The sequence below is a fragment of the Amblyomma mixtum genome, chromosome 2 (assembly GCF_055824585.1).
Source record: "Amblyomma mixtum isolate Tamu chromosome 2, ASM5582458v1, whole genome shotgun sequence".
Classification (NCBI taxonomy): domain Eukaryota; kingdom Metazoa; phylum Arthropoda; class Arachnida; order Ixodida; family Ixodidae; genus Amblyomma; species Amblyomma mixtum.
Window position 1 is genome coordinate 176,053,655 of NC_143013.1, and position 22,840 is coordinate 176,076,494.

A 22,840-nucleotide genomic window follows, 5' to 3' on the forward strand; every position below is an offset into this window, starting at 1 on the left:
AGGGACCCGTTGTGATCCCGAAACGTCATGTTTTAAAAACCATTTTTGGCGAGCGTATGTATGTTTTATTCAACCACCAGGTGCTTATCTGTAACAGTTACAAGTTAACTATCAGATATCAGTAACGTGTTGACATGATCAACCTTTTCCTGACGTCACCGACACAGATATTACAACGCCGCAAAAGCTGCAGGTCCCCAAAACATGTGTCTATTTTTTATTAATGGTGGGCTACCCTCAAGCACTTGGTTTATACAAGTGCAGCTTTATTGGACATCGCTTTTAATTGTGAGGCAACTATGCCGTATTGTAAGGCACTGTTATGAACATATTTAATGGGAATAGTCTAAAGTTCCGATCCATAGCAAAATCTTGTTTGTACAGTGCGCTTCACCGAGTAGTTAATATTGCCATCGCAAACCAATGAGGTGCCTTTCTCACAGTAAGTAGCAGAAAAGTAGAAAAGTCCCCAGGGGAGACCAGCGATATATTGATTGTTATAGTGCAGTCACACGCTATACGGAAAATTGCGTTCATAAATTAACTTCCCGCTGAAAAATACGCTGTTACAGACTTTCTGGATGCTAAATTCGTTCAGTTTTCATTTGTGACCGCAGGCCTAGGAGAGCGGAACGCAATCTCTGTTCCGCTCGCGCTGTGGTGCTCGCTGCCCGCACGAGAAAGGGAAGGTCACGTGGCACGAATTCCACGGAGTGACGTCACGGACGTCGCTTCCGGCGCGCCAAAGACGCGCTTTCAAAGAGGGCGCACGACAACGAAAGTTTGTTGCGCCATAGCGGTGAGGGCAATCACACTTTCGAAATTTTAAAAAGTGGTCTGGATGTTACTAACCGCCCCCTATAGACCTCCAATTGCAGCCAGGCGCCCAATTATAGGAGTTAAAAAGTTTATTCGAAATTAGTTAAATAGCATTACTAGTTACTACAATTTATTACAACTGGTTATTACCTTTAATACAACGTCGAGAAGCCATCTCTATACCTCAAAAAAGCTTGTTTCTAAAAATATTGTTCCACCTTCGCTTTCTGCGGAGACGGTTCACCCACGAGAGCATTGAAATACAGATAAGCGAGGTAAAGATAAAGGGACGACACGGCGCACAGGCCACGGCGAAACGTACAGGTGTGGACAAAAGTAAAACTGTCTTCGAATATTTTTCACGTGTCACCTAACTGAAATTTCCAGCAGCGGTACGCGCATGCCGGTAGAGGAGGTTGTTGGGCTTTCTTGTGGGCAAACAAGGCCTCTTCGTTACCAAAGGGGAAAGCGTGATTGCACTTCGAACGCAATTACGCGCTCCGTTTACTTACGACCGCGCCTGTACGTGCATAGACCAGGAAACGAAACTGAAAAAATGAAGGGGACGCTTAGGCTCCGCATTAATCAATGGTATGACGCGACAGCGTAATTGGCTAATACCCATATATGCAGAAGGCCATTCTCAACTTTAGATTCGTAAATACCTGGCAGTCCTCATACCACTCCTGGCACAGTGGTGCAGCAGTTAAGCGATGCGCCACTGCCCTGCGATGGGAGGTGCTCCCTGCGGTAGGTCGTCTGCGGCCCAGGTTACTCTTCCAGAGCTACCAATAATTTTCTTTAACTGCCACCTGCCACATCGGGCAGTTTTCTCACTACGCGGTGGGCGGGTTGTCATGACGCCGGAAGGTCACGTGACCTAGATAGAGGCCCACCTGCCTCCTAGGTTGCCCTCTGTGCAACACCTGCCAAAGCCAAGCTCGAGATTTTTCGCTCACAACGCCGACACCCGTTTTTCTGGCGAACAGGACATGTAAAGCTATCGCGTTAAAACGGGCAGTGGTAAGCTTCTTTGCTTGGCGCATGAACGTACTGAGAGAGACGGTTTACGCACGCTGTGCTGCCTCGCTTTTCAGTGCGAAAACACTGATCCGGAGGTTCAGAGCCTGTTGCATGCTTGGGCAGCAGGCTGGCATATAGAGCGAGGGCTCCGTTGTTGTTGTTGCCTGAGTGACATGGCACATACCCACTGCCGCTCATCGCCGTCTTATAGATAGCACAAATTTGTGCTTTCGCACTGAATCGAATGTAGTACAGATTCTGCTTTTTTTTTCTTACATCGGCGCAGCACAACTACAGTAAGCATAGGCGTGCAATGCTCCAGTAAGTGCGTACAGTAAATGCAGGAGATATTTTGCACTTTTTTCAATTTTTTATTGCTTTCGCGCAAGACAGGGGCAACCATCCGGCGGCGGCGACGACTTTCACGCTATCGAACGCGGCTACAGTGAACTATATTGCACAGTGGAAGGCAAGACCTTCGTCAGCCAAGTCGGATGGATACAACTCAACAACAAAGAGGCAATTAGGAGCCTCTCAAAGGAGGCCCTCCGGCTAATGGCGTCAGCCGACATGTTCATGACCTCGCGGTTAATCCGTGGTTTATCTCCCGTCACGCTAGCATTAAAGGGGATTAAGCATGGATTAGGCAGAAAATCTGTCGACGCGATTGGCTGGAAGGCTCCGATCCACTGAGAGGCATTTGCGCTTCGTTCTTGAACCAATTGGGCCGCGGGAAGGTTCTGACGTAGCTCGAAGCCTGGCTCCAACATCTTTCTCTCTTAACCACGTGCTTCTCCTTAGTTCTGTCTTAAGCCGCGCGATGGCTCTGGCTCGCGCCTGCTGTGCAGTCTTATTGCACTGAAGTTCGACTCAAGCTCCCACTGAGCCGAGCTTCGGTGTAATCCGCCGACAACTGCTCTGTAAAACAGCTCGCTCCGTAAAAGGTTTTCTTTTTTTATGCAAAAATGAACGGCGCCATGAAGACGCGCGGGCCCTACGAGCAGACGAGACGTCGAAGTAAGCAGACCATTCCGCTCTACGTCCGCCAATTGCCCGTCAATCACAATAATGGACCACTGAAATGCGCTAGGTCTCGCCCATCACGTGCATGCCTTGGATCGTATCGGAGTGGTGTTGGAGGACGGCTTCTCTTGGTTTTCGCGCTTTTAATTTTCGCTGTTTTCCAGTGTGCGCATATTGCTCCATCAATCATAGAGCCCACTTACATAGACCGCAGTCACAACGAATGCTCACTTACTACGAAAGACGGCGGCCGGTGCTACCGTCAAAATGTCCTTATTTTTGTAGGAAATGAAATGTCGTAGTAACTGTCTCGCTTCTCGGTGAACACTTCAACCGCGCCATGAGGGCAGGGAGGAAGGTGGCAGCGAAAGAAGAGAGAAACATGAGCCGTAGTGAAGGACTGCGAAATAATTGGGGCCGCCTGGGAATCTTTAAAGTGCATTGACATATCGTACAGCACACGGACGCCTATTTTGCGTTTCGCCTCCATCGACACGCGATCGCCGCGGTCGGGTTCGAACCCGGTCATGTCAAAATATTATTAGGACAATGGCACTGCATCTCAGAGATAGAAAGTAAAACTTATCCAGGGCGGAGTGGTCGGCCGGGGGAAACGTAACCCTGGCCTGCTATTCCGCACGGGGGAAAGCGGGAGGGAAGGAAAGGGAGCGGTAGAGTGCAAATGGAAGTTGATACAACGGACAACCGCAGCCGCCACTCAGAGCGAAGGAGGAGGTACGATAGACTCGAACCGGCAGCGGAACAACGCGCCTTCCACAAGCGCGAAGTGTGCCAACCATCGTGACGCCACAGCCCAACAAAAATAAGGGGGTGTCACGCAATGAGAGCAAGATGAGAGCGGGGGATGATGAGAGGGGGGGCAAGATGAGAGAGGGGGATGAGAGCAAGTCGTTGAAGGTGTCACGTAACCTCCGACCAGCGCGCGTCAACTAACTGCTATGCCATGGCCGTGGCATACAAATGACGTACCACCTGCGTGCCGGTTGGTTAAAGCGTCAAAAGTGGAGACAATGTGAGCGTGACAGCTAAGGCAGCGTTGGAAGCGAATTGCCACTGAGATCCGAGAAGTTTGCAGGTTTGAACACCCATGCCTTCCTGGCCCAGCTGGTCACATGCAGGGAGCGTGCAGACTGCATTCATAAGTTCTGTGCACTCTGCGCTACCATATCGTCCCTCCAGGAACCTCGCGACATGACGCTGTCAGAAACATGCGCGATTAGAACCATGTTTGCTATAGTGGTCGATTTGCAGAGCTGAGCGGACCTTCGTCGCCGAGGGCGACCTCGTGGATGCGGATGACGACGACATCGCACAGACACGCACTTGCGAAACCAGCCATGTACTACGCCAGGTACGAGTACTCTACCAGAAGTCACGCGATGACGAGGAGGCCGACGTATACACCCAGCAGCGCAGCGGCCCACTGTTGTAAATGTGTTGGCAAAGGCCGGTGCTACAAAGGGTCAGATCTAAACCATCCATCTTTAATATTGGGCCGATTGCCTGCGCAGCTACCGCTGTATAGGCAGAGGACGACCGCGCTCTGTGAAACACGAATCCCCGCAAACCCAGGGGGGGGCGGCAAGGAGACACACCCCCACACAGTCTGTGCTGATGCAGGTGTAAAGGCTCGGACAAATTTTCAAAGCTGTGGGGTAAAGGCTCGGACAAATGTTCGAAGCTTTAGTGTGGGGACAGTGCGTTCGCACCTAGACCAGGGCCAATACAGGTATGAAACGGTACGCATATCCTGACAGCGAGGGTGACAGGGAGGTTGGATTAGTGGGTGTTGTAGAGGTTGTAATGAAGAAATGATTTGTTTGCGCTTGATCCGCAATTGATTCCGAAGAAAGGCACAGTAACGACTCACTTCTCGGCGGACACCGCAACCGCGCCACGATGGAAGGTTTACGGGAAAGCGACTTGGGGCTATGAGGGACGCCGTAGTGGAGGGCTCTGGAAATTTCGGCCAACTGGGTTCTTTAACGTGCACTGACATCGCACAGCTCACGGGCCTCTAGAATTTCACCTTCATCGAAATTCGACCGCTGCGGCTCGGACTGAGCCCGCATCTTTCGGGTCAGCAGCCGAGAGCCATAACCACTGACCTACCGCGGCGGCCCGACGAAATGGAAGGTGAAGGATAGGTGGGATTGGGTTGCGGAATAATTTCGACCATTGATAATTTTTAACGTGCACCGACATCGTAAAGCACACGCACGCCTCTTGCTCTTCGGGATGCGGAAGTGAGAGAGGTTCCACCTTGAAGGTCAGGCTTCGATGGCAGATGCCGCGGCTAGCAACATCTTTTCCTTCATATTTTATTTTCTTATTACCAATAAATAGCCACTAACAACAACCTTGAAGGTCATTAGTGCTCGCCTGGCACAAGTGCTTCACGGCTAGGAAGAGGCAGTGGCGGGATTAATGTAGTTGTGTGTCTTCCGTGAGTGCGATGCATGGCAAAAGACCATGGGCGCACCATTGTGCGTCGGTCTGCGCAGTCGCAAAACCAGTCGCAGTGCATGCAATTCCCAAAAACTGCTTGTACAGTGCTGGAAAACTGGGGAGGCTGCACTGCTTTTACGGAAGCATCGTTTTGAACCTTTCATACGAGAAGGGATGTAGCATGAAATGCAATGGCACCAACATACCTGCAGGCAAACTTGCACCCACACTTGGAGCAAATTTGCCCATTTCACAATCACAACGGTGGCAGTGACAGAGGATGTAAATACTTAACAGGACCGCTACCACACACACACAGCCAGGAAACGGGCAACGCAGGTTACAAAAGAAATCGCTTAATTGCGCTATGATAAGTTTCGAAACTCCGAGAGCAAACAAGAACCTGCTTTGGAAAACTTTAACCTTTCACACCTTTCGTGAATGCCTTCTCTGATGGTATGGTCTAGGTCTAAGGGCTACGGCCGCTTATCATGTTTTTTTTTTTCAGCCAGCGTCCGCTCCGGCGGATGCGGTTGTCGCGACGCGCGTCTTTTCTTTCCTCTTATCTTTCAACTCTCTTCTATCTGCACGTGGCAGCGGTGGTGGCTCAGCTTGAGCCAGTCGGCAGGCCCGTGAACTTTCCTTTCATCATTCTCTCAGTCGCAACCACCCAACCAGCCGGTATGGTCCAAGTGGCCACCCACTGCAAGAAAGCTACTGTACCTGCCCTTACAGTTAACACATTGACTACCCCTGTCAAACAAATTTAATATCATTCGCATCGAATGACATTCGCTCCTGATGTCATTAGTCGGCTGCTACACGGGGACATTTAATGTCATTAGGTTCGAATGTCATTCACCATCGAATGAGTTTGCGGAACTCTTCCGAACTCGACCTCGAACCGACTGCCTCCTCTGGACACCAGATATGCAGCAGAAAGAAGCGACATGAAAAAATGAGCGCAGTGCGAAAGATAGAAATTGTATTTATGTAGTTCTGTTAAAAAGATGTCAATTTTGGTGTGAACCTGTCCAGACTAGAGGCTCTTGTGGAACTAGCGTTTGCGGGTAGGTAGGCTGGAAACGCTGATTGGAAAAAAAATAGCACGTCATACGCGTGACGTCAGAGGTCACGTGGTATTTAGTGACGTCATGTCCGGTTGGGGATAGGCATGTTTTCCCTAGATTTTTCCCCGCCACCGCTCGTCAGCGGACGGGGCTGCGCGCGAGGAGCCGAGAGACGAGGAGGCAGCGTGCACTGCAGCGTTGCCTCCTCGGCGTTTCCGCGTCATGTCTTTCGACCCGCCGCCGTGGCTCAGTGGCTATGGCGCTCGGCCGCTGATCCGAAATACGCGGGTTCGATCCCGGCCGCGGTCGTCAAATTTTGATGGAGGCTACATTCTAGAGGCCCGTGTACTGTGCGATGTCTGTGCACGTTAAAAATCCTCAGGTGGTCGGAATTTCCAGAGCCGTTTACTACGGCGTCCCTCAAAGCCTGAGTCGTTTTGCGACGTTAAAACCCCCAAAAATTATAAACCCACGTTCTTCAGAGCGCGCGCGAGATTGAAAAGCGCACCTGTCGCGCTGCGCTGTAACACTGCATGTCTGCTTCTGTGCATTTTTTGCAGACTCCTTTCAGTAATGCTTAGCTATATTTTGACCAAAAGGCTTCTTAAACAGTTAATTCTAGTTTTATTGCAATGTATAAAGAATATTTTTGTAGCAAGGGCGTGAGCCCGAACAAAAGAAAACCGTTTTTATTCCTCTCCAGTATTCCTGCTTATCGAGACTTGAGTATTTATATGTTGCAGCACAACTTTTTTCACGCATCACAAGTGATGCTTCGATGTGTTTGGTACATATTCATCTTCAGACATTTCATGTCCGTTGGGTAAAAAAAAATATACGAAATAATAATCAATTTGTTTGAATACAGCGAATTCTCTCAATTCACAATTTTGAGACAATTAAACAGCAATTGATCAACTGATTTGGCATTGAATTTAATTAAACTCAGAATTTATTCTGTAATGCGGAAACTCGCCAGTTAGTGCGGACGGCCATAGTCCTTGTCCCAGCGGTGCTGCTCAGCAAGCCAGCGTTCGCAAGCGCAAACACGAACTTCGTCGGCTTCGCCTATCTTCTTCTTCCTCGCCTTCGTCGGCGCTAGCTGCTGGTGCATCAAACTCAAACTCTCTTTCTTACAATACCCCCGGGGTGAAAAGGCGCCATCCTGGCGGCCTATGGGCACGAGACGATGGCTGGGTTGTAGTACGGCTTCAGGCGGTCTAAGTGCACAATTTCAAGGCCGCGGCGGCGATGATCAGACGAAGGCGTGATGGGCTCGACCAGATAATTAACTGGGGATGTCTGGTGAACAACGCGATAGGGGCCCTAGTATTTGCTCAGCAGTTTTGTAGACTGTCCTGAGCTGGAGGAGGGCACCCAAAGCCAAGCCAAGGATTCAGGAAGATATGACGGCCGCAGACCGGAAGAAGCAGCGCAGGCGCTTTTCTGACGGTGCTGGTCGTGTGAAGTAAAGAAACGGGCGAGTTGACGGCATTCTTCGGCATACGCAGTGGCCTGAGAGACGGTTGTAAATTTGGACGAATCAGGGCGGTAAGGGAGTACTATGTCCATGATGGAGGAAGGCTCGCGTCCTTAGAGAAGAAAATACGGGGAAAAACAGTAGTGGCTTGCGTTGCAGACTTGTAAGCGTATGTAACGAAAGGTAGAACGCAGTCCCAGTCGAAGTGATCGGTAGAAACGTACTTGGCCATCATGTCGCCGAGGGTCCGGTTAAAGCGTTCGGTCATGCCGTTCGTCTGCGGATGGTACGAAGACGTCGTGCGATGAACGATATGGCACTCCCGAAGAAGGGCTTCCACGACGCCGGACAAGAAGACGCGACCCCGATTGCTGAGCAATTCCTGAGGCGCACCGCGACGAAGAATGATATTCTGTAGTATGAATCCGGCTACCTCAGAGGCCGTCGCTGCTGGCAACTGGGCAGTTTCCGCATAGCGCGTGAGATGACCAATGGCGACGATAATCCAGCGGTTCCCTGCGGCAGTGCTGGGAAGAGGGCCATAAAGGTCTATTCCAACACGCTCGAATGGCCGGGCCGGACACGGTAACGGTTGCAGAGCAGCAGGTGAGTTTTTGCACTATTTTTAAAAATTGCTGATCACCTTCCCTGAAAAACACACACACACACACACACACACACACACACACACACACACACACACACACACACACACACACACACACACACACACACACACACACACACACACACACACACGCACACGCACGCACACGCACGCACACGCACGCACACGCACACACACAGCAGGACAGAGCGTTTCCTGTTTTGTCTTCAGGTGTTTTTGTGCACTAAAAAAACTCTGAAAATGCAGTGGACCAACTATCCCCACAACGCATTTTTTCAAGGAGGATACCGAGCATCCAGCTAACGAGCAGATCGGGGGCGCGCCGTTGCGCCTTTGCCAGTAGATACGCATGTTCCCTGAAAATGCAGGAGCTTGCTGCCGCGGTGTCATCAGTTGCCTTCCGCGCCAATTAAGGACATTCTCAGGTACAGTCAAGTTCTTGTTCGTCATACTTGGCTCCTCACTTAAATGTAGCCTACGCTTTCGTAAATTTACCACCATGACCCCCGCAACGACTGCAAGTAACCATACACCGTATTTCCTCGTCGCCGTCATTCATTCCAAGTTTTTGACCCCTAATGACGGTCGTCCATTGATGCACTCTTGCATAACCCACGCGATTACCGAGTAGCGCGACTTTTTTCCCGTTCCACTGAATCACAGCTAATATGATTTCAGGAGTGTTCGCTGAGAAGTGCTAGATCAGTCTTTATGTAGCTCCTAGGAATTATTGCACTAGCACGTGCCTGTTTTCAACTGCACTTAGTCCTGTTCTGGGCCTGTCTTGTACCCCTTCTCGTCCATGATTGTTCTTCAGCAGCTCCTGAGGTAAGACCGACTCGCTCTTATCGCATGGTCGCTTTTGTTTCTACGCCCTTTCTCGCTTCTCCCTTGGTTATGTCCTATTGCTGAAGGCCTTCGGGTTATGGAGAAAGTATAGGATATGTGTCCGTGTTCCAGTTCACAGTACCAGTGTTTGGACGCTACGGGCTGTACACTAACATATAACACGCGTTATAATTATAATGTAAAAAGACGTAGAAAAAGCCGAATTTTGCTGGATACTGTTATTTTATTCACTGAATAAGTAGCGTGATCAGGGCCCAAACTAAACTTAAAGCAAGGTCGCAACTGGTATATCTTTCAATACCCGGATTTCCGAGTATTTCGGCATTGGGACATTGGTGACACACATTGATGGGAGCAAGTTGAGCAAGCTGCTGTTTCACAGTTGCGAACAGAGAGCGGCGGAGGTTCCGCTGAAGTCACGTGTGGCCGAAGGTGAAGTAATCAGGCCCGCCGCGGTGGCTCAGTGGTTACGGCGCTCGGCTGCTGTACCGAAAGACGCGGGTTCGATCCCGGCCGCGGCGGCTGAATTTCATTGGAGGCAAAATTCTTGAGGCCCGTGTACTGTGCGATGTCTGAGCACGTTAAAGAACCCCAGGTGATATAAATTTCCGGAGCCCTTCACTACGGCGTCCCTCATAGACTGAGTTGCTTTGGGACGTTAAACCCCGATAAACCAAACTAAACCAAGGTGAAGCAAGGAAAGTGATAGAAGAGCTAGCGCGAACGGGGCATTGAAACAGCACTCCCGAACATACGTGTTCGTTATTTTATTCCGTCGCATTTCACGCTGAGTTGAAGCAATACTCTTATTTGGCGAGATTTTAGTGCGCAACTCTCAAGCGGCCGCTCCTGCGTTGAGCGGCGTTGCTGTCGTCCCTCGGCGTGACCGAACTAACGAGGAGCACAGCGGAGGAGGAGAGACGGGAGACAGCCCGAAGAATGGTTCCGCGGCATTGATCAGAGGTGGCGCCAGTGTACCGCGCGCCGCAGTCTATTGCCCCGAAGCATGCCTCAGCTGCGGCGAATTGGTGTGCAGGAAACCCACAGACGCCTCCGTTTGGCACCGTGTGTTCCGTATGCGGTCTCCTACGGTTTGAGAACAGCAGCAGCTGCGCTCAAAAATCGAATTACTGAGAAGCATAATCGCCGCTAATTATTTGAGTGTAAATTTTACTTCGCAGTGCTGTGGACTTCAGCATTATTTGCGGTTTAGTCTGCGGCTGTTCATAGGTTTTCCCCATCTGTTGCGTTTATAATCTATTTTTGTGTTCTAGTACGATCTGTAGCCCCCTTACCTCATGCGCCGGTTGGAAGGTCTAAACTGGTCTCTGTAAATGCATAAATAAACCAATGTCTGCTGAGATAGAAATCCCGACGACCAGGAAGTGGGAATATTTTTCGGTGCACATGCAGGACGCAAATGCACAACAAACGCGACATCAGAACTTTATGGCGCACTTTGAAATGAGCAGTGCTTGAGGCCGTCAGAAAAGCCTCGCTTTGTTCCTCTCCACACACGTTTCTCGGTTGATGCGCGGAGAGGATGGACGGCTGGCGGCGGCTACCAGACGATGCACTTTTGGTCCGGGTTCATGATGCTGCCCGTTTTGCAGCCGAAGATGGCTGCGAACCGCTCAAAGTTCATCAGTGGGATGATGGTCCTGCGAAAAAGAGGCGGAGGGGAAAGGATGGTTGGGAGGAGGGTAAATGCACATAATCGTTATTGCTCGCAGCTAGGAAGAAACACACCCTAAATGTAGGCAGGAAGTATTCTTTTTGCTGTACGGATGACTGTTTGTACTTTGCAGATGGCGTGGGTGCAAATCTCCTGTAAGCATGGCGCCCTTTGACGATAGCGTTGCGCAGAAAGGGTGCACGTTTTTGGGCACGGATGACAGAGGACCTCAGAACAGTTTAAGGGCCGGAAGTTTTAATACCTCCAAAGGGACCTTTTAGAAGATAGTGATATGAAATTTCCACTATTGTCTGGAGCGTGGCACATCTGGCGGCTAAGCGGTTGACGTCGGAAGTGACCGTGGAGAAGGGGGTGCGTAATGGACGCAGGGTTGGTTTGATTTTGTATTAGGAACATTGCAGATAGATAATACAGAAGCTGACAGTCATGTATACTGATTACATGATTATATTGCTTTTCCGGAACAAACAAAGCTAATACTAGCACACCAACCCACTGCCACCAGACGCAGTGTGGCGTTCTAGCGACGGCGAGGCGCTGAGCTCTTCAGTTGTCCCAGTTATACAGAACTCCGGCCTCTAAAATCTAAAGGTTCATGGTGCCAATTTTCGGAGGTGAGCAGCTGCCTCCTTTGAGCTCGGCACTGAACCCTTACTGGCACCTTGCAAGTCTTCCTTCTCTTCTGAATCCGATTTATGAGGATCGCAAGAAGTGGGATGGCATAGGGAGACAATATTTAAATATCTCACTGCCAATTAAGGGGGCCGCGTATGAAAACGCTGTTACGGGAGAGTTTCACGACCGTCATACGAGAGAGTTCGGCAGGGTTGTAGATTCAGCCACCGCGCTGTGTGAAGGCGGTCCGATGGAAAACAGCATGAGTTTATAAGGACGTTTGGTAGCACAAAGCGAAAGGGTAGTGCATTCCTGAGCTAGAAACAAGGTTCAGCAGATACTTATAAACTTGTCAGACGGGCCAACTTAGTGTCACAGCGTGTGCATTTCACAGAGCACGGGGCTTATGTGGGGTACAAGAGTGTCATTCGGAATGAAACTTTATCCGTCCTCCTCGGCCGCAATTTACGTAAGGCGGAGCCGCTCCAACTGCTCACCCATGACCGGCGTTTACTCGACCAACGACGCGACTACTGCTGAACAATATATTAGGTGCAGTGCTATATTGTTCTAAGTCCTTGAAGCTGTGCACGTAGTCCCCGAACTCACCTGCCTCAAGACAGGAGATGCGTTCTCATTTGTCCACGAGTCGAGGATTAAGCGGATTAAGTGAAGCACTGCCAGCGCACTGCGTGGCTCATGTGGCCACATGTAGCACGCGCTTATGCTTCTAAGCGCCGCCACCTCTCCAAGCTATTTTCCCAGGAAGGGGGAGACCGCACAGACATTGTGCAGGGATTTGCCCCTTAGGCAGGCTCAGTGCGCGCATGAACAATGTGCAGTGTGTTCAAGGTGAGCGGAGTGAGGTCTTTGTGTTCGCTTCAAGCCAACTGCGTATAGTGCAATAGGTGTCGCAAGTGCATTGTGTGACACAGCGTGAATGGCATTAAGGGGAATGTCGCTGGTTGAACGCGATTCTGAATTTGCTCGTGTGGCAGGGAGTATTGTATCTGAATGCATCGACGAGTACATTGTTATTACTATGTACCCTGCTTCAACTACAGGTGCACTGAGTATGACGCGACAACCTTTACTTTGTACGAATGGGAATGAAAGGTTCTTTTCGTTATATTCGACTGCTGACGTGTTCATTCAACGGGCATAAACATATCCCTTAGCAACAAGCGGCCTTTAGTGAGTTAAGATATAGAAAGGTCTACAAACCCGATATTAATTTTCCAAGTTTCATGCTTTCCATTTTTTGCATATGACGACAGCGGATCTATCCTCAGCCGTCTAAAAAGCTGCAAGGATTACGCTGCCGACTGCGGCGTAGATCTAACAGTGCAGTGGGCACACGAGAGCTCGGTGACTGGACTGAAGGTGCACAAACCCGCTGTGGCGTGATTTGGTTTGGTTTGGTTTGGTTTATGGGGTTTAACGTCCCAAAGCGACTCAGGCTATGAGAGACGCCGTAGTGAAGGGCTCCGGAAATTTCGACCACCTGGGGTTCTTTAACGTGCACTGACATCGCACAGTACACGGGCCTCTAGAATTTCTCCTCCAAATAAATGCCAGCCGCCGCGGCCGGGATCGAACCCGCGTCTTTCGGGTCAGCAGCCGAGCACCATAGCCACTGAGCCACCGCGGCGGCTGTGGCGTGATTTGACGGCTGCGTTGATCAGTGAATACGAATGAGGTGACTGAGCGGATTAGCATTGTACAGTGCCCACTGAAGACAACAGATCCGCCAGGAATGGGGACTTACCTGAAGCGGTTTGGTATCTGGTCTCGGGGGCGCAGGTAGAAGTACATGGAGCGCTTCCTCGAGACCTCGCATCGCGACTGGTAATGAGAAAAAGTGTAAGAAAACCGGCGTGAAGTAAACAGAGTATGGTAGCGTACACTAGCACATGTGAAAAATGCCGACGTACTATGAGGAAGGGAAAGGCGCCGCGTTTTTCCCACCTCTTTGTGGACACTCGTACTGCTCCGCGAACGAATGTATGAAAGGAGTGATAGAAGGCTGATAGCGGTGCTCTAGTGGAGGGTTCCGGGTTAATTACACCTATCTCTGATTTTACAGCATGCACTGAAATCGCACAGTCCTTGCTGAATGACGGAGTCATGAGGCTCAGCCATTCAACGTGCTGGTCGCAAAATCCTTTTCATACGTGGTGCTAAAAAGCGTTCAACGAAGCGCCATAATTGGTTGAACTTTACGGTATTTCTTCTCTAAAAATATTCAGTATTTTGAGCAAAACGCATGTAGATACATGTTTGATATTAATCAGCAATATTCTATAAGTGAGGTAGCATAGTGGATAACCCATCAATAACACCGGCGGAAACTTCGCGCTTACCACGCGTCCCATCGGCCTGGAGGTACGTTTACAAGGTCTTAGCGCGTAGTTACTAGTGGAACACGATGGTTGGCTATCTTGGCCACGTTGTTGCCACTAAGACAACTCTTCAACTCTTAAGCCAGCATACCCGGGTCTACATAGCCCTGTATGCAGCCATTTGTTAGTATTTTGCGCCCAGAATGCACCGAGAGCGCCGACACAGCAACAAACGGGTTACCACAATTCAAGCCTTTTGTACACATAGAAAGAAAACTGAGCAGCATAGATGACAAGGCCTATAATGCCTTATTCAGCTCTTGGGCATGGAGTTCTAATCAAAGCAACTTTCCTGTCTCTTTTAAGGAAGCAATGACACGACGAAGGCAGAAGACACAAAAGGCCACAAAAAGCCTGCTAGGAAAGCACCATCCATGATTTCCTCACCAGGGCGTAGGCGATGAAGAAGACCTGCTCCATGGTCCAGGGCTCCATGCCGGGTATGGAGTACATGCCGTAGCGCTCCTCGTACTTAGTCATGTACACCCGGAACGCCTGTGTCAGTTCGCAATGGCGGGCAACACAGGTGTATCTAAATTAGTGGACGTGCTTTCCCAATATAATGTGTCGAGGAAAAGGGACAGCTTAAAGTTGCACCGAAGAGGAACCTGAACTCGTCTTCATCTTAGAAACTTCGAATTATTGTCCCGTAGCTATCGGATTAAGCGTACCGGCTCTATTTTCTTTTTTAACTTGCCGCAGACGGTAGTAGGAGTCAACGAAAGTGTGAAGTGCTTCTCAGGCCGTCACGTGGGGGCTTCGCTTTCATTTTTTTTTTAGGTTTATGCGAATAAATAGATCCAGTCAGAGGCTACATAGCCGCAAATTAGGCCCACGGAATTGAAAATACGCGTGGACTCTTTGCTGCTTTCGCTGATCGCTACGTATCACTCCTCCGATGGCCGAGCGGCAAGCCGCCACGGGACTTGCTGAAGGGTTGGTTGACTCGTCCTACCGTCTGCGGTGAGTTCAAAAAAGGCGGGAGCCGGGACGTTTAACCAGGTTTAAATTATGGAAATCGGCCACACAGGATAATAATTCGCAGTTTCTAAGAATGCTTGGAACGCGTAGGTCGAGTTCCCTCGGTAAAAAGATGAGTTCACATTCCTCTTTAGTGCACCTTTAAAATGTCTCCATAATGGAGCTAGATTCTTCGAGGAATCTGTTTCGAGATCAAAGAAAGTAATGAACTGGGAAACGCCGGTTCGATTGCGAAATATTTATTGGAAGGGACCTATGCTGTGGGCCAAAAAAGGACAAGGACGGAGAAGGCGCAGTGTGCTGTCCTGAGCGTATTTGTCATGAATTCTTTTATATTGCGTGAATCTGTTACTAGATAGAATAAAGCACTATGTAGCCAAGAAGCTTTTTACTTCAAAACTTGTGCTTCTGACGTCGCCAACACAACGGTTTTCAAATCGAAATGGTGGCGTTTCCCTCGTTCAAAATAGAGGCATTGGGTACCGAAGCAGTTCAGCAGGTTGAGTCGAGTGACGCCGTGGTTACCTTAAAGGCGAGACGCAGGCCCGCGTTGTCGGCGATGCTCATATCCAGGGTACTGTTGACGCTCAGCTGCGGGTGCGGGAAGGAACAGAGAACTTAAACCAAAATGCAAAATACCATCATCTAAGAGCACATAAGCCATGATAACAATAAATAATTTGGATTATCGTGCGCATTAGGACCTTCCTAGTTGAAACTTCACGCGACAAAAGGAACATTCGCAACATGCGCTTTGTGTAATCTTATGCGCAATTACGGCTGGTATTTTGACCGCTATTTCGCAGCGGTTTGTGAGAATGTGTAGAAACCGTCGTGAACCCGATTCTGGAATTTCAGACTAAATTATAAGCGAAATTTTCTGTAAACCAAATACAGTGGAAATATACCGGCATCGTGTCCTGTTGCCTCAGTCGTACTCCGCGGCTTCCTCCAGTGCTATGTTATGTACTTGGTGTATAGCACCTACTTGCGACAGAGCGGCGTACCCGTAACGGAAGGCGCAACTTCGGGTGCGCGTAAAGTTGCACCATAAATGCTCGGGTGGTGTACGCCGCCACAATGACACAGGCTGCAACGGTATAGTTGGGGGTGATGGTCACATTCCTTCTCACCGAGATGCTTCACCTGTTCGTAATGAAGAGCACGGGCCCGACGACAGTGCCGTGCGTCTGCTCTGGTTGTATGGTTTTAGCTTCAGAAAAAGTTCCAAGGGCGCATGTATGCTGATGGATTATGAGAATATAAGAGTGAGGGATTATTCGTGCCACAGGGCTTGTTCATGTATAGAACAAGGAACTGACAAACCATTAATGACTCTGCTAATTAGTACAGGTTTATAGCACCGCCTGAGCAGAAATGAAACTGGCTGGGAATAAATTATATCACATTTCTTCAAATAGCTATCAAGCGACGTACTAATGATTCTTCGACAGTTTCACTCAAGGTGGGCCGAAGTGAAGGCAACATGGGACGCGCCTTTATTAAATATTGAAATAATTTGTGCTATTGTATGAGGATTAACGATAACTAAGAATCTATTGAATGATATGGCAAGACGAGATAGCATTCCTGGTGGTAAATGGAGACACATAGTCTAGGACCTCAGCCTTCAAGACCGTGATTGTTGCTGTAATTTCTTGGTTTGTAACGGAAAAAATATACAGAAGGAATAATTTGCGCGAGGCACACTACATGTTGACGTGACGTTTTCGTTCTTATAGAAGAAACAAAGATATGTGATGCAATTTCCAATTTTATTTAAATCAACATGAGTGTTACACTTGAATTCAGTTTTGCTACGGAAGAACGTGTTAACGGCGTTTTAGGGCAATCTGATTTTTCATTCGACAGTGTGGAACTTGCAAGCTTAAAGATTGCAAGTTGCAGTTCGTGCCAGTAATACGTCATCCCTTTTTCTTACAACATTTTTGAATTGCAGTCTTTTTCTTGCAATGCAGTGTGAAAGCAGCTGGTGTGAAATAGTTATTAAATTTTTGTGCCTGCCATACATCATGGGCATCCCATTAATAAGAAATATTATCTAAGTATTACAGTCCTACCTGTAGGGAATCGTTCATGACGTGTCAGCTAAATAGACAGTCGCAGAAAGATGAAGAGGTCTAAATGTAGGTTGCTGCGAAATTTTGTTCATTAAGGCAAAGTAGAACACTTTTATTCTACCCCCCTGACTCATTTGTTAAGAAACTGAAGTCTTGAAGGTTCACTGGTGGAGATGAAAGAAAAAAAAGTCGCAAATATAGACATGATTGACTAGTTAATCTGCTTACGCATGGCAGAGCTCCCATGTTTATATGGATTGCAGGAAAGCAAAGTTATTTTTTGCACTTGTTCTCTCGAGCATAACATATGGGACATTAATTAGTATAGTCTTTCATAGCTGAAAGAAAACTGCAAAAGAATCAAAAGAACTTAATTGTTCGAAAATCTCGTAAGAAGACGTTCGCAGCGAAAAAGTGCAACATGAAAAGCCCGCAGATCGAAATCGATGAGACAAGATACAGATTAGTGCGCTAATTACTCTCTCTGCCGTGTCTGAGCTTTCGCGAGGTGCAGGGTATGTCCGTCTGGCCGGCCTGTAGGTCTGTCGGTGTTTGGCGGAGGTGATTATGGGCTGTGTAACATGTTTCTCTGTAGCATTCGCTGAGGTCGAAGCCCGAAGTAAGAGCTGTAAATGAGTAATTACTCCCTTTTCACACATCTACTCTACCTTGTGGGATTCCTCTAAACATTTTTACGAAATCTGATGCGTCCCAGGTGGCCAAAAGTTTTGCTTCCGAAGAAATGTATCGGCTTTGGAGTTTGCCGACATATCAGTACCAATTTCTGCACTCAATCGACCCACATCTTAGATCAAGACTCTCACCCAGAATTCCTCGACATCTGGAAACACTTTATCATCGACTTCGTCTTAATGCTGCATATACAAACGGCTTACGATACCGTTTTAGACAAATGGACAGTCCGCACTGTGACAACTGTGCCGCGATAGAAACTGTGGAGCATATCTTGCTTGAGTGCCCTGCATATGCTAACGAGCGTGCGTACTATGAACATTGCATGCAGAAACTCTGCTCAGTGCCCCTTACAATGGACAAAGTTTTAGGCCCCTTAGCCTGCCTTAGGCAACAGAGACTTGCAATGACTTTTCTATTCACATATTTAAAAGACATTGGACATCTCGATAAGCTTTAAATTCACTTGCACGTCACCTTCATGCATTCTTCATGCAGTGAACTTCGTCAGCCCATTTGACGGACTATGCACTCCATCACTCCATAGGTTACATCAATACTCGCCATTGCATCCTTAGTACCCATTTCATGGCCGCATTTTATCTTCGTTTATTTTTACCTCTTCCACTCTGCTCTCCTTCTGTCTTTATCTCCCAAATTCCCCTCCTACGCAGAGTAGCATGCCAGCGATTTTTAAAACGCCGGCTAAATTCTCTGCTCTTCATTAAAGAGTCTCTCTCTCTCTCTCTCTCTCTTGACCAACACTGTTCCCATTTCAGTCACTGATCAATGCGCTCTCGCCCTATCATAATCTTGCCGTCCCGGTGAGCTCAGTAGTGTGGCTGCTCCGGCTAAGCGGTGGTCCCGGGCTCGCACCCCGGAACAGGAAGAATTTTTCTTGAACTACGAAGTTTGCGAAAGCTGTATTGCTTTTCTCTGTTTCCGTACAGTTGCTCTTGGGTGGATACAAATCAGTAATTACTCCCTTATTCAAATCTACTACACCTTGGGAGATTCTCCTAAGCATTTTGCCAAGAGCTCGGGCGTGCCAATGGGCCACATCATTTTATTTATTTATTTATTTTTACAATACTGCCGACCCTCATTTGAGTCAAGGCAGGGAGGGCAGAAAAACACAATCACACAACAGTGTAGCACATATAAAATCTAAAATTGCTCTCAAAGTGCGTTGTCAAAACCAACAGCCGATATCACCTATAGAGGCAGGGCGCTCCATTTGTCAATATTTCGCGGCAGAAAAGGAAATTTAAAAGCGTTAGTATGCGCGAAGTACAGGGTCTGTCCTGAAAGTAATGATACAAGTCGTGGAATTCTGCGTGCATGCGCTAAATCAGGAAACCACTTTTGGGCGAAAGAGAGGGAGCATTCAGCTTCACAGTGCAAAGACCTCAATTGGCTTCGAGCAGGTCAAGCGAGTGGACGTGTTTGAACGTGTACCCCTGCTTCGTCGCTGCGTCGAGGAAACCATGGAGAGAAGGGAGCATCGCTACGCGCTGAAGCTTTGCAATAAACTGAGTAAATCACCTACCGAGACATTTCACAGCTTGTGGTAATGATGCAATGTTCCGATCCCAAGGGTTCCAAAGGCGCAAAGCATTTACAAATGGTCGTGAAGACGTTCAGGACCGTAAAGTCAACATTACCGTCCGTAACCGCCATCGACGGGCGCCCGAACCGTTGCTCGTCGTCAACGTCTTTACGACTGTTTGTAAACGCTTTGTGCCATTAGAACACGCGACCTGGACATCGCATGGTTCCCACATTCTGTCCTGATCATGTTTATTGACTCAGTAGGTGAGTTACTCAGTTTATTGCCAAGTTTCACCGTGCAGCGCTGTTCTACCGTTCGCTCCATGGTTTCCTCGACGCAGCGACGAAACATGGGTACACGCTCGAAGACGTCCACTCACTTCGCCTGCTCGAAGCCAACTAAGCTCGTCGCATTGTGAAGCTGAAGGTTCGCCCTCCTTGCCCCAAAAGCGGTTTCCCGATCTAGCACATGCACGCGCCACGCCACGACTTGTCTCATTACATTCAGGACAGACTCTATATGGTGCTAAAGTGTGATTATGATGACCACAAGTTATACGCGTTTCAGAAAACTGGAAATAGGGGGCTGGAGTGATGCCTAGTTTTCCATGGATTAGTTGGTGAAGGAAGGATAGGCGGGCTATCTTGCGTCTGACGTGGAGAGGTTTAATATAATTTGCTGCCATTTCTACCCGTTGCGAGGATCCCGACCAGCAGTGAGGGCTGGTTCGGAGGGCACATGCTGCGGTGCAAGCTAGTGTACTACAAGATTAGGCGGACCACTCAAGACCGAGAATTTCCATGCATGCAAGAAAGGTTTCAATCAATCAATCAATCAATCAATCAATCAATCAATCAATCAATCAATCAATCAATCAATCAATCAGTCAGTCAATCAGTCAATCAATCAATCAATCAACCCCCTTGTGCTTCACGTGTGTGACGTGTTTCATGGAAGTCTTTGCTTTCGTCTGATATCCTTATACAGAGACGGCGGTTCAATCTTTCGGCTGCTGAGCCCGAGAACGAGGAATAAAATCCCGGCCGAGTGGAAAAAAACTGTCGACTGAGGCTGCAGTGACAATCAGATTACGGCACCTCACAAAGGAGTGAAGCCCACAGTCCAGCGTCCAATCTGCCGAAGGTATCCGGATAGCCCGGTCGATCCGGGCACGGTGGTTGTTGAGGGCCGTGCTAGACAGGGCGGCTTCCCACTGGGATCGAGAGGGGTAGGGTTTGGGAGGTACTGAAGGAGGTTGGGGAATTCCCATTAGATACAGTAGACGGTGGGATGGTGGGATGTGCGCCACAAAAAGGGCAATTCGCAGGGTAGCGTGTGGGGTAAAACGTGTGGCTAAGTAAAAGATGGGGAATGTGGTAGTCTGGATTTGGTGCCAGGAGGCCGCCTCCTCTAGACGGAGATTTTTATGAGGTGGTGAGTACGACCTCCCGAAAAGTCGGTAATGTTGGACTATGGGTGAATAGGTGAGTAGGATGACCTCCGCCTCCTCTGAGTTGAGACTGCCGTCCTCTTACACTCGGAGATAAGACCGCGGACTTTCGCATGGACGCGCTGATCGCTAGGGAGACGCACATCCCCAGGTGTCCAGACAAGGTGCATTTTCTGGATGTGACTGGTGCTATGTCGAATGCTATGCGCGATAGGGGAGGTTTGTGTCTGCGTGTAGTTAGGACAGGCAGATTGCGAGCCAGTGATGACAACTATTATCTGAGGGCCTTGTACTGCCAGGGTTATGACCCGTCCTTCCACCTCTGTGCTACCCCCTGTGCGCACTGTAGCTATGGCGACTCTGTCGCACTTCTATGCAGCCACCGCCACCGTCACACGTGTCATGCAGCCCTGGCCACACATCGCTCTAAACAGCACTGCGAATGCCAGTATATCCTCTACATAGGTGCCTCAAATAATCCAATTGACACACTCAACCTCCACAATGTTGAAAGACATTTAAGTCGGCCTTTATCAAATTCACATAGCATCAGCGAGGCCGAATGCCTGACTTTCACACTTCCCATCGCACACATAATCATCATTATCATCATTAGTCTGACTACGCCCACTGCAGGACAACGATCTCTCCCATATTCTCCAATTAACCCGGCCCTCTGCAAGCTGCGGCCACCCTATCACCGCAAACTTCTCAATTTCATCCGTTCACATAACGTTTTTCCACCCTTTGTTACGCTCGCCTTCTCATCCTATCCAGTCCGTTACCCATAACGACCATTGGTTATCTTGCCTTCACAATATATACCTTGCCAAGCACATTTATTCTTCATTTTGGCTGCGATGTCATCAACATCTGTATATTTCTTGACGCACTCTGCCATCTTCCTGACTCTTACCGTCACACCTATCATTTTCATTTCCAAGCCTTGCTGCATTGCCCTTAACTTCAGCTGAACGTTTTTTGTTAGCCATAAGATTTCTGCCTCATAGGTCAGTACCGGTAAGATGCAGTCGTTATATATTTTTTTCTCTTGACCGATATTGTTAAACTGCCATCAGTGATCTGAGAGAACCTGCTGAATGCGCTGCACCCCATTCTTATTACTCTTGTTACAGGTATTTCACACTCGCGATCCGGATCTGCGGTCACTACCTGCCTTAAAGGGCAACTGCACCATTTTTGAAGAATTTCGCGATATTCGAGGATTCAAATATATATAGGCTGTATGTAAAGCATGCCAAATGTTTTTGCGCTAGCATTTAAAATAGTAATGTAATCGACGATTGAATTTTACGCTTCTTCTTAATGCACCAGCGGAATGCGGGGAAATTCAGTGTGACATCGCGGAATGTATGATTTCAAATTGCCGCTGCCGTCAGCCACACCCTGACATTCCTCATTGGACGCTGCCAAACAACTCGCGGCAGGATTTTCGTTCGGTGGCGTTCATTGTTTTCCTTCAAAGCAGGCGTTTATGCGTTGGCAATGTACCGATACCTACGAGGACGTCATCACATGCCCCTCACTTGGCACTGTGCGCTGCAGAGAAGCTTGAAGGGTGTCACAATTTTAGTAGTTGATTACGTCATTATTTCAACTGCTAGCCCAAAAAGACTCCGAATGCTTTACCTGGAAGTTTCACACATTCTACCCTTTTGAGCTAGTTGATTTCTAAAACCTATGTAGTTTCCCTTTAAGTACACATATTCAATTACCACTTCGTGCGCCTCGCTACCAGTTGTAAACTGCCGTTCCCTTCCAATACTGTTGAACATGACTCGAACAGCGCCCGGTCATCTAGAGTAGCCCAAACACCCATCGCTGTCCTGCTGAGCACCCCTCCCCCTTCGCCGCGGTGGCTCAGTGGTTATGGCGCTGGCTCCTGATCGTTATCTGGACCCCCGCACACGCAGGCCTCCCGAGTAACGAGGAGGTCCTCTCCCTCGCCCTAGGTCTCACTTTCCGGGCTGGAGTTGGACTCCCTCCGT

At 48.7% G+C, this 22,840-nt stretch overlaps 1 protein-coding gene across 1 annotated transcript in view; it reads right to left on the reverse strand.

Moving 5' to 3' along the window:
- Nucleotides 1-10,922: 10,922 nt before the first annotated feature.
- Nucleotides 10,923-22,840, reverse strand: part of LOC149361716 (neprilysin-1-like) — a 75,194-nt gene continuing 63,276 nt past the window's right edge. Inside the window, exons 18-21 of the mRNA XM_089568133.1 lie at nucleotides 15,581-15,646; nucleotides 14,462-14,569; nucleotides 13,441-13,517; nucleotides 10,923-11,022 (exon numbers count right to left, since the gene is read on the reverse strand). Coding sequence (XP_089424259.1) covers nucleotides 10,923-11,022; nucleotides 13,441-13,517; nucleotides 14,462-14,569; nucleotides 15,581-15,646 — 351 coding nt within the window. The remainder of the gene's footprint in view (nucleotides 11,023-13,440; nucleotides 13,518-14,461; nucleotides 14,570-15,580; nucleotides 15,647-22,840) is intronic.